The following is a 12817-nucleotide window of genomic DNA, read 5'->3' on the forward strand; positions in this document are numbered from 1 at the left end:
CACTGCATTATGAATGGATTAGGGTTATCTGGCCCTGAGTGGAAAGGCTGTGGATCACTGCATTGTGAGTGGATTAGGGTTATCTGGTCCTGAGTGGAAAGGCTGTGGATCACTGCATTGTGAGTGGATTAGGGTTATCTGGCCCTGAGTGGAAAGGCTGTGGATCACTGCATTATGAATGGATTAGGGTTATCTGGCCCTGAGAGGAAAGGCTGTGGATCACTGCATTGTGAGTGGATTAGGGTTATCTGACCCTGCATCACTGCATTATGAATGGATTAGGGTTATCTGGCCCTGAGTGGAAAGGCTGTGGATCACTGCATTGTGAGTGGATTAGGGTTATCTGGCTCTGGATCACTGCATTATGAATGGATTAGGGTTATCTGGCCCTGAGTGGAAAGGCTGTGGATCACTGCATTATGAATGGATTAGGGTTATCTGGCCCTGAGAGGAAAGGCTGTGGATCACTGCATTATGAATGGATTAGGGTTATCTGGCCCTGGATCACTGCATTATGAATGGATTAGGGTTATCTGGCCCTGAGTGGAAAGGCTGTGGATCACTGCATTGTGAGTGGATTAGGGTTATCTGGCCCTGGATCACTGCATTATGAATGGATTAGGGTTATCTGGCCCTGAGAGGAAAGGCTGTGGATCACTGCATTATGAATGGATTAGGGTTATCTGGCCCTGAGAGGAAAGGCTGTGGATCACTGCATTATGAATGGATTAGGGTTATCTGGCTCTGGATCACTGCATTATGAATGGATTAGGGTTATCTGGCCCTGAGAGGAAAGGCTGTGGATCACTGCATTATGAATGGATTAGGGTTATCTGGCCCTGAGTGGAAAGGCTGTGGATCACTGCATTATGAATGGATTAGGGTTATCTGGCCCTGAGAGGAAAGGCTCTGGATCACTGCATTATGAATGGATTAGGGTTATCTGGCCCTGGATCACTGCATTATGAATGGATTAGGGTTATCTGGCTGTGGATCACTGCATTATGAATGGATTAGGGTTATCTGGCCCTGAGAGGAAAGGCTGTGGATCACTGCATTATGAATGGATTAGGGTTATCTGGCCCTGAGAGGAAAGGCTCTGGATCACTGCATTATGAATGGATTAGGGTTATCTGGCCTGAGAGGAAAGGCTCTGGATCACTACATTATGAATGGATTAGGGTTATCTGGCCCTGGATCACTGCATTATGAATGGATTAGGGTTATCTGGCCCTGAGAGGAAAGGCTGTGGATCACTGCATTATGAATGGATTAGGGTTATCTGGCCTGAGAGGAAAGGCTCTGGATCACTGCATTATGAATGGATTAGGGTTATCTGGCCTGAGAGGAAAGGCTCTGGATCACTACATTATGAATGGATTAGGGTTATCTGGCCCTGGATCACTGCATTATGAATGGATTAGGGTTATCTGGCCCTGAGAGGAAAGGCTGTGGATCACTGCATTATGAATGGATTAGGGTTATCTGGCCCTGGATCACTGCATTATGAATGGATTAGGGTTATCTGGCCCTGAGAGGAAAGGCTGTGGATCACTGCATTATGAATGGATTAGGGTTATCTGGCCCTGAGAGGAAAGGCTGTGGATCACTGCATTATGAATGGATTAGGGTTATCTGGCCCTGAGAGGAAAGGCTGTGGATCACTGCATTATGAATGGATTAGGGTTATCTGGCCCTGAGAGGAAAGGCTGTGGATCACTGCATTATGAAAAAAACAAGAGCTGCACTTCCTCATAAAATGCACCAAATATACAACAATTAGAGAACATCACTTCCCCAAATTTGAAACGATAATTCAGTCTGCCAATCAGAGTAGAGGACAAGGAGAGCTGTAGGTCGGCAGCACGACAAGATGAAGGACGGATAGTGACAATAAGGGGATATCTAGCATTATTAGCATCTAGTCCATTATTAAATCACCCCCTTTTAAAGCCATTATCATTGATGTAGTCGATTATTATATTCCCCCCTTTCTAAAGCCATTATCATTGATGTAGTTCATTATTAAATTCCCCCCTTCTAACAAGCCAAGATTTACAATACAATGTTTGTTCTAGTTTGAGACAAGCTACAGCTATGATGATGATGATGATGATGATGATGATGATGAGGTTGATGATGATGATGTGGTTGATGATGATGATGATGATGTGGTTGATGATGATGTGGATGATGTTGATGATGATGTGGATGATGTGGATGATGATGATGATAATGATGTAGTCCATAAGTTCATGTTTAATACCAATGAAAACACAGCTGTTATTGTCATACCTCCACACCAGTTTGAATGTTTTATCCAAGCTTGCAACTTGGTCTAAGAGCATTTCGTATTATTCTGTACATAAATCCGAGGCTATATTTAGTATGAATTTGTATGTTACGTTTGATTTGGTTACATAAGACCATATGATGGTTATTTAAGGCAAACACAAAAGTAGGGTGGTTGGTAGGTCTATAATGCAAACGTCTAGCAACCTAAAGATTACGAGTTCGAATCTAATCTCTTGCTAATGAGCAATTTTTGAACTACTTACTACTTTGGAACTACTTAGCATGTTAGCTAACCCTTCCCCCTTCACCTAACCCTAACTTTAACCAATTTAGCTAACCCTTCCCCTTCACCTAACCCTAACTTTAACCAATTTAGCTAACCCTTCCCCTTCACCTAACCCTAACTTTAACCCTTTTAGCTAACCCTTCACCTAACCCTAACCTTAAACTTTTAACCTAACTCCTAAACTTAACCCTATCCCCTAGCAACCAAGCTGGAATTTGTAACATATCATACGTTTTGACAATTCGTAACATATTGTACGTTTTGCGAATCCGGGGCATATAATACGAATTGTAATTCGTAACATATCATACAAAATGGAACGTCCCGAATTTAATTAGTAAAGAATAATACGAAATTGCAATGATACCAGGTTGAAGTTCAGTATACTATTTCTTCAAAAACAAAGTAGTGTGTCTTGCGAAATATATCGACTTGTTTGCACAATGACATCTGCCAAGGCCAATAGAAAACTTAAATCATCAGCCTGAATATATCGTCGTACTGTTGTGCGAGAAGAGCGGCGTCAATGTAACTGTGCGCAAAACGGAAGCCTCCGCCCTGCCTCTCTCCTTCGATCAGCCGAGTCTCCTACACTGCCTATGTGGAGATGACAGTGTAGTTATCTCTACATATTAACACAGACCTCCGCTTTTTAAGGAGTGTGCTCACATCTCTCATTCCCTCTCTGTGTGAGGAGTGTGAGGAGAGAGAGCTCTTCAGGGGAGGAGCGGTGAGTTCAGACTCTGTAGTGACTTCGCTCAAACAAACGCAGCAGCGCGGACATCCGAGGACAGGAGACAGACAAGAGGACAGGAGACAGACAAGAGGACAGGAGACAGACAAGAGGACAGGAGACGGACAGGAGCCAGACAGGAGACGGACAGGAGCCAGACAGGAGACAGGCAAGAGGACAGGAGACAGACAAGAGGACAGGAGACAGACAAGAGGACAGGAGACAGGCAAGAGGACAGGAGACAGACAAGAGGACAGGAGACAGACAAGAGGACAAGAGACAGACAAGAGGACAGGAGACAGACAAGAGGACAGGAGACAGACAAGAGGACAGGAGACAGACAAGAGGACAGGAGACAGACAAGAGGACAAGAGACAGACAAGAGGACAGGAACGGTGCATATCGTGAATTCCTCAAGGATGGAGGTAAGCAACAGTTGTTAACAAGTTTAGAATTAAGTGTTTGGACAGTAGGATTTCGTTGTAGATAAAAAAATAAAAAAATATTCACGGAACTACAACTCTGATGAAGTTGGTTTAACAACTTGTGGAAGCAGACTCTGTCGCCTTGGAAATGTGGAGTTGTTGGCAACAATTCTCAGCGGTGCGACTTATATCACAAAACATTTGCTTTTGTATTTAATATAAATCTATTTTTCATTGAGGATAAAAAATGTACTTTCTAAAATCGGCTAGTTAAGCCACCCTGTACTTATTTCTGTGAAGAATCTCTGATTCACATTTTATCAGTGGTGGAAAAAGTCCCCAATTGTCATAGGCTCCTTAAGTAAAAGTGAAAGTCACCCAGTCGAATAGTACCTGAGTAAAAGTCTAATCATCAAAAGTAAATGTTATAGCTAAAATAATTTTAAATTCCTTATATTTAGCAAACCAGACTGCACCATTTTCTTTGTTTTTCCTTGTATTTACTAATGGCCAGGAGGACAAGCCAACACTCAGACATTACAAACGAAGCAGATGTGTTTAGTGAGTCCTCCAGATCAGAGACAGTAGGGATGACCAGGGATGTTCTCTGTTTAGTGAGTCCTCCAGATCAGAGGCAGTAGGGATGACCAGGGATGTTCTCTGTTTAGTGAGTCCTCCAGATCAGAGACAGTAGGGATGACCAGGGATGTTCTCTGTTTAGTGAGTCCTCCAGATCAGAGACAGTAGGGATGACCAGGGATGTTCTCTGTTTAGTGAGTCCTCCAGATCAGAGACAGTAGGCATGACCAGGGATGTTCTCTGTTTAGTGAGTCCTCCAGATCAGAGGCAGTAGGGATGTTCTCTGTTTAGTGAGTCCTCCAGATCAGAGGCAGTAGGGATGACCAGGGATGTTCTCTGTTTAGTGAGTCCTCCAGATCAGAGGCAGTAGGGATGACCAGGGATGTTCTCTGTTTAGTGAGTCCTCCAGATCAGAGACAGTAGGGATGACCAGGGCTGTTCTCTGTTTAGTGAGTCCTCCAGATCAGAGGCAGTAGGGATGTTCTCTGTTTAGTGAGTCCTCCAGATCAGAGGCAGTAGGGATGACCAGGGATGTTCTCTGTTTAGTGAGTCCTCCAGATCAGAGGCAGTAGGGATGTTCTCTGTTTAGTGAGTCCTCCAGATCAGAGGCAGTAGGGATGACCAGGGATGTTCTCTGTTTAGTGAGTCCTCCAGATCAGAGGCAGTAGGGATGACCAGGGATGTTCTCTGTTTAGTGAGTCCTCCAGATCAGAGACAGTAGGGATGACCAGGGCTGTTCTCTGTTTAGTGAGTCCTCCAGATCAGAGGCAGTAGGGATGTTCTCTGTTTAGTGAGTCCTCCAGATCAGAGACAGTAGGGATGACCAGGGCTGTTCTCTGTTTAGTGAGTCCTCCAGATCAGAGGCAGTAGGGATGTTCTCTGTTTAGTGAGTCCTCCAGATCAGAGGCAGTAGGGATGACCAGGGATGTTCTCTGTTTAGTGAGTCCTCCAGATCAGAGGCAGTAGGGATGTTCTCTATTTAGTGAGTCCTCCAGATCAGAGGCAGTAGGGATGACCAGGGATGTTCTCTGTTTAGTGAGTCCTCCAGATCAGAGGCAGTAGGGATGACCAGGGATGTTCTCTGTTTAGTGAGTCCTCCAGATCAGAGACAGTAGGGATGTTCTCTGTTTAGTGAGTCCTCCAGATCAGAGGTAGTAGGGACGACCAGGGATGTTCTCTGTTTAGTGAGTCCTCCAGATCAGAGGCAGTAGGGATGACCAGGGATGTTCTCTGTTTAGTGAGTCCTCCAGATCAGAGACAGTAGGGATGACCAGGGATGTTCTCTGTTTAGTGAGTCCTCCAGATCAGAGGCAGTAGGGATGACCAGGGATGTTCTCTGTTTAGTGAGTCCTCCAGATCAGAGGCAGTAGGGATGACCAGGGATGTTCTCTGTTTAGTGAGTCCTCCAGATCAGAGGCAGTAGGGATGACCAGGGATGTTCTATGTTTAGTGAGTCCTCCAGATCAGAGGCAGTAGGGATGACCAGGGATGTTCTCTGTTTAGTGAGTCCTCCAGATCAGAGGCAGTAGGGATGACCAGGGATGTTCTCTGTTTAGTGAGTCCTCCAGATCAGAGGCAGTAGGGATGACCAGGGATGGTCTCTGTTTAGTGAGTCCTCCAGATCAGAGGCAGTAGGGATGACCAGGGATGTTCTCTGTTTAGTGAGTCCACCAGATCAGAGACAGTAGGGATGACCAGGGATGTTCTCTGTTTAGTGAGTCCTCCAGATCAGAGGCAGTAGGGATGACCAGGGATGTTCTCTGTTTAGTGAGTCCACCAGATCAGAGACAGTAGGGATGACCAGGGATGTTCTCTGTTTAGTGAGTCCTCCAGATCAGAGGCAGTAGGGATGACCAGGGATGTTCTCTGTTTAGTGAGTCCTCCAGATCAGAGGCAGTAGGGATGACCAGGGATTTTCTCTGTTTAGTGAGTCCTCCAGATCAGAGGCAGTAGGGATGGACCAGGGATGTTCTCTGTTTAGTGAGTCCTCCAGATCAGAGGCAGTAGGGATGGACCAGGGATATTCTCTGTTTAGTGAGTCCTCCAGATCAGAGGCAGTAGGGATGACCAGGGATGTTCTCTGTTTAGTGAGTCCTCCAGATCAGAGGCAGTAGGGATGACCAGGGATGTTCTCTGTTTAGTGAGTCCACCAGATCAGAGACAGTAGGGATGACCAGGGATGTTCTCTGTTTAGTGAGTCCTCCAGATCAGAGGCAGTAGGGATGGACCAGGGATGTTCTCTGTTTAGTGAGTCCTCCAGATCAGAGGCAGTAGGGATGACCAGGGATGTTCTCTGTTTAGTGAGTCCTCCAGATCATAGGCAGTAGGGATGACCAGGGATGTTCTCTGTTTAGTGAGTCCTCCAGATCAGAGGCAGTAGGGATGGACCAGGGATGTTCTCTGTTTAGTGAGTCCTCCAGATCAGAGGCAGTAGGGATGACCAGGGATGTTCTCTGTTTAGTGAGTCCTCCAGATCAGAGGCAGTAGGGATGGACCAGGGATGTTCTCTGTTTAGTGAGTCCTCCAGATCAGAGGCAGTAGGGATGACCAGGGATGTTCTCTGTTTAGTGAGTCCTCCAGATCAGAGGCAGTAGGGATGACCAGGGATGTTCACTTGATAAGTGTGTGAATTAGACCATTTTCCTGTCCTGATAAGCATTCAAAATGGAACGAGTACATTCGGGTGTCAGGGAAAATGTACAGAGTAAAAAGTATATGATTTTCTTTAGGAATGTAGTGAAATTAAAGTAAAAGTTGACCAAAAATATAAATAGTAAAGTACAGATACCCCCAAAAAGCTACTTAAGTAGTACTTTAAATTATTTTTTTAATTATGTACTTTACACCATTGCAATTTTATAACCGTTTTACTAAAGTGTAGCACATCCAGTCAAGTGACTTGGTCCCAGCCTACTGGGCACAGACGTCAATTCAACGTCGATTTCATTGTCATTGAAATGACATGGAAACAACGCTGATTCAACCAATGTGTTCCCAATGGGAGAGTTACATACAGAAAACATCCATACGGTCAATCATTGTTGTGAGCATCAACGACCCACACTCTGATAACTGTAGAAAACCCTCACATACTTTTTACAGATGTACAATTGAGAGCATCTTGTCGGGCTGTATCACCGCCTGGTACGGCAACTGCTCCGTCCGTTGCCTTACCAGGCTATTGCACTTTTAGAGCTCGGAACACAAGCATTTCGCTACTCCCACAATAACATCTGCTAAATATGTGCATGTGACCACTAAAATTTGATTTGATTTACTGAGCCGTATGGGCCCTGGTCAAAAGTAGTTCACCATGTACGGAATAGGGTGCCGTTTAGGACACAACTTCAGCAGACTTATAAATCTGTTCCCCTGAAGAGAACAGAGAGAGGGGGAATCCAAGATCTAACAAGATGTTTACTATTTTGTAAGAAAAATCCATGAAGTCAGCTCAGTTTTCTAAAAAAAATCAATTTGCTGTTTCTGTCCTCTGTCTTCTTCTCTCTCCTGGAGTTGCTGTCTCGACCTCTGAATGCTCTGGCTATGAAAAGCCAACTGACATTTACTCCTGAGGTGCTGACCTGTTGCACCCTCTACAACCACTGTGGTTATTATTATTATCTGACCCTGCTGGTCATCTATATACGTCTTGATTAACAATCTGGCCTTAATGGCCAGGTACTCTTATAATCTCCACCCGATTGATCAAATTAAATGTTTTGTAACACCAAAACTAGCTGCCCACTAACGTGAAGGAGACGAAAGCTTAACTTTACCTGGAGTATTAAAACACATCATCCTGAGATGTTTTGAAACATAACATAGTGTTGTGTTGTAACACCAGTTAATCAAGTGTTGTGTAACACCTTGCCAGGGACTGGGAGACCTACTAGAAAAGGCTGAAAACACTATTATGGTGTTTCAAGGTTCTGTTTAGTACAGAATTAGATTCTCTCTCTCTCTCTCTCTCTCTCTCTCTCTCTCTCTCTCTACATATATGGCTTCTAAACACTATGATGGTGTTTCACATCCTGTCTAGTGAAGAATTAGATCACTCCTTCTGGAGTATTCTAATGTCTAACGTTGGTTTATGTGATTACGTCATCCATATGTTTTGTTACCCCTCTTTTTTTTGTGAGACATCCACAGGCGTTACCATCCACATCCCCCTCCTCCCTTCGTCGTGTTTTTAATTTATTTTTTGAACCTACAGAATCCTACTAGAAGTCCTTGCTGACATCTGCGCCAAAAGTAGTCATCCTTCTTGTAAGAGATTAAGTCTTTTATTGTAATTGTTGATCAATTGCCAGTGTAACCATTTTTTTTGGCAGGCATTGTTGAGCACAGTGCTCCAACCACCAGCAGTGACTAGAGGTTTTACCAATGATGTACGTACATGTATATAAACCCTGAATTGTTGATGCTGTGTATTGACCATTGACAGGCTTTGAAGTCCCCGGTCGGCCATATTGGTACTCCCCAGTAGGAACAGTCCTCCATAGGAATGGATGGAATTCTATTTCAATTAAATGTTTCAAGGACAAAATTACATGTATTTAAGTATTTCTTTGTTGTAGTGGGGACAATAACATTTAGTACTCTCCTCCCCTCAAAAAAATATATTAAGGACATTTTTAAAAAATATATTTTTACATTTTAAATGTTAATGTTTAGCTCACATAATTTTAAAGTATGCATTGAAGTGTCTGTAATAGAATAAATGTGGCAAAAACGAATGTAGACATTAATAAATGCATTTATATAGCTTTACAATATATTTTTTTACAACGGAAGAGTGCCAAGATGGCTGCCCTGTGGCTTCAATACAGCACCTCCTGTCAGCCATCCAGGGTTTATACACATTATTGGGTTTTACAGCAAGCATTGCAGGTTACTATGGAAGTCCAGAGAGGACGTATGAAAAAAAAAATAGTTCCCTATTTATCTCGCGTTCACTACATAACAAAAGTTGTTTTGTCGCGATCACGAGATAATCAGAAGTACGACACATCATCCATTGATTTGTTCAGATGCACGATAACCACAGGATAATCAATCATAGAGAACTGAGTGATTGAACTCATCGGAAGTCTAGTTTTAATCTCCTCGCCCTTTCTATCTTGACGTGTCTCTGTTTTCAGAGTATTGTGGGTAATTCAACATTTTAAGACTTAATGCTAATTTTTTTACACAATGTTGTATGCATGTCATTTTTATTTTATATATATTTTTTAAGTCTAATCTTTATTTATGTATTAAAAGCAGCTTGTTGTGCCATGAGGTGCAATGGATCAGAATTATCCAATCAGCAGATCTCAGGTTAGGTACACTACTTGTCATGGTTTCATTACACAATCATGTTGTTTTGAGACTTTCTATTTTTACAGTGTAGGTTCCAGGCCTTTCCAGGAAGCTTTTCCTCTCCACTGTGCTTCTGCGTCTGCGTCGCTTCCTCTTTGGAGGTTTTAGGCTGGGTTTCTGTACAGCACTTTGTGATAACTGCTGATGTAAAAAAAAAAAAGGGCTTTGTAAAATAGATGGAATTGATTACAGACAACATATGGATTTTAAAGTGAGTCTACAGTATATGGGCTTGTCGTGTCTTTGGCATCATTAAAATTGAAGACTTATCTTTATCAAAAATTCTCTGTAATTATTATTATTATTACGTGATTAAACTACTTAATCATGTAACTGTAATTAACTAGGAAGTCGGGGCACCAAGGAAAATATTCAGATTACAAAGTTATAATTTTCCTAATATAACTTTCAGCTTTTAAAAAAAATATCTGATCACTTAGTCTTCTGATTAAATAATTATTCTTTACCTCACGTTAGTCTCTTTCCAAACGTCGTAAATTGTTGGTTATCTGCACGAACCCAGTCTTCACTATGAGTCATCCATACATCAATTGTCTTAAAATCATTTATTTACTAACTAAGTAATTCACAGAAATGCACAAACAAACAGTAGATATGGTTACAAAGAACTGATAGGGGAATGTGTCCTAGTGGGATAAACCGGCATGGTGGCTTGTTAGACAAAAAGGGAAGTGGGGGTCGACTGAGGTAAGACAACACACAGTTGATAATTATAACAATTGAAATGCTAATCCTTTGCACATGAACGCTCACTCATTCGGGAATAATTGCAATCAAAATATATATTTACTCTCAGTGTGTCATCCTGATATCTGTTGGAAAGTTTGTTTCTGTTGGAGAGTTTGTCCTCTCTCTCTCTCTCTCTCTCTCTCTCTCTCTCTCTCGTGGTTAGAATGGATAGTTGAGTGACATTCATTCATGTCGTTATAGAATAGCTGTTTCGGCGGTTGTCGGTCTTCGCGTTCAACGATACCGAATTCCTATCTGCAGACTAGTAATTAGTATCAAAGATTTGTTCTTATTCTGTCGGTATCGATAGTCTCAGAGTTTCAACAACCATTACAACCTTAGCTTTAACTCAGGTTTTATGGTCTGGTCCCAACTCTTAGCCCTCTCGTAATCGAGGTAGGCTAGTCTCGTCTCAACTCTTAGCCCTCTCGTAATCGAGGTAAGCTGGTCTGGTCCCAACTCTTAGCCCTCTCGTAATTGGCTGGTCTGAAGTGGGAAACCCATGTGGGGTTTTTATTCTGAACATAGAAAAGGGCCTGTCTCATGACGCCAGATCATAACTGTGCTCATGGGCGCTCCTCTGACTCAGTTAAACTCCAAAGGGAATTGGAGTTTCCCCTCATTAAACAGTCTAAAATCACATTACATAATTTCACAAATAGTTCCATCTTTACTCATTCATTCTATACAACAATTAGATGTAAGCCTCATAACGGAGACTTTTGTATCAACAGGATTATGGTAATGTGGCTGTATTGTCTCTCATGAGTTTCACAAAATTGTACCAAACGGGCCAGTTCGTAGCTGGATTCTTCACCGATCTTTTATACCTTCTCCAGAACATGAATATTGTTCGGACCTCAAGTTCTGTGATGTGGAAGAAATTCCTTTGTTCTCTCTATGAAAACTCACTCTCTCTAAACTGTGGCCATGAGGAGATAGTCTCCTCCAGGAATTTACGACCTCTCTGACCACAGCAGCCTGGGTGTAGGAGACAGAGAGAGATGGTGCAGAGGTAGGGGGATGGTGCTCGCTGTGTCCAAAGAGGGCAACGTCTTGTCAGGCTACAGACCACCTATGGATTCTATAGTAAATCTATACACTGAGTGAACAAAACATTAGGAACACCTTTCTAATATTGATTTTCACCACCTTTTGCCCTCAGAACAGCCTCAGTTAGTCAGGGGAATGGACTCTATAAGGTGTCAAAAGAATTCCATAGGGATGCTGGGCCCATGTTGACTCCAATGCCTCCAACAGTTGTATCAAGTTGGCTGGATATCCTTTGCGTGGTGGACTATTCTGGATACAGCAGCGTTGCAGTTCTTGACACACTCTACCAGAAAAAGTTTTAAAAGGTATTAAAAAATAAACATAAACAGTAATGTTGATGTATAGACCATTGAAGAAGGCACAGTGATGCCCGAAGCGTTGGTGTTTAACCCAATAAATTACTGGGAGTTTATATATATATATATATATATATATATATAGAGTGTGTGACTCTCTTCATTTATTATTATAGCTTATAGTTTATTCTCTATTAGTCAGCATCTCTACACTAAATACTTTTCCCTGGGTGTGCGACAGTTGAAGTCGTAATGAAGCAAAGACCCCTGCCATCTGCAGTTGTAGTGGGAAGTTTACACTTAAAATCACAAACAGAACTGGAGTCAGAACCAGTTTTAGGAGGGCATGTCATTATTTAAATGGTTTCCCCCCGTTGCCCCTCGTTCTCCCTACAGTAGGGCCTGCTCCGGTCATTCTCCCTACAGTAGGGCCTGCTCCGGTCATTCTCCCTACAGTAGGGCCTGCTCCGGTCATTCTCCCTACAGTAGGGCCTGCTCCGGTCGTTCACCCTACAGTAGGGCCTGCTCCGGTCGTTCACCCTACAGTAGGGCCTGCTCCGGTCATTCTCCCTACAGTAGGGCCTGCTCCGGTCATTCTCCCTACAGTAGGGCCTGCTCCGGTCATTCTCCCTACAGTAGGACCTGCTCCGGTCATTCTCCCTACAGTAGGGCCTGCTCCGGTCATTCTCCCTACAGTAGGGCCTGCTCCGGTCATTCTCCCTACAATAGGGCCTGCTCCGGTCATTCTCCCTACAGTAGGGCCTGCTCCGGTCATTCTCCCTACAGTAGGGCCTGCTCCGGTCATTCTCCCTACAGTAGGGCCTGCTCCGGTCGTTCACCCTACAGTAGGGCCTGCTCCGGTCATTCTCCCTACAGTAGGGCCTGCTCCGGTCGTTCTCCCTACAGTAGGGCCTGCTCCGGTCGTTCACCCTACAGTAGGGCCTGCTCCGGTCATTCTCCCTACAGTAGGGCCTGCTCCGGTCATTCTCCCTACAGTAGGGCCTGCTCCGGTCATTCTCCCTACAGTAGGGCCTGCTCC

General features: G+C 43.6%; 1 protein-coding gene across 2 annotated transcripts in view; it reads left to right on the forward strand.

Annotated features, from left to right (window-relative positions):
- Positions 1–3613: 3613 nt before the first annotated feature.
- The window catches only part of zgc:153184 (capZ-interacting protein), a 75763-nt gene continuing 66559 nt past the window's right edge, over positions 3614–12817 (forward strand). For both annotated transcript variants that reach the window (XM_029716056.1, XM_029716057.1), the window contains exon 1: positions 3614–3739. In XM_029716056.1, the coding sequence (XP_029571916.1) occupies positions 3734–3739 (6 nt within the window). In that variant the 5' untranslated portion in view covers positions 3614–3733. The remainder of the gene's footprint in view (positions 3740–12817) is intronic.

This window comes from Salmo trutta, chromosome 26 (genome assembly GCF_901001165.1).
Source record: "Salmo trutta chromosome 26, fSalTru1.1, whole genome shotgun sequence".
In the NCBI taxonomy this organism is placed as follows: Eukaryota; Metazoa; Chordata; class Actinopteri; order Salmoniformes; family Salmonidae; genus Salmo; species Salmo trutta.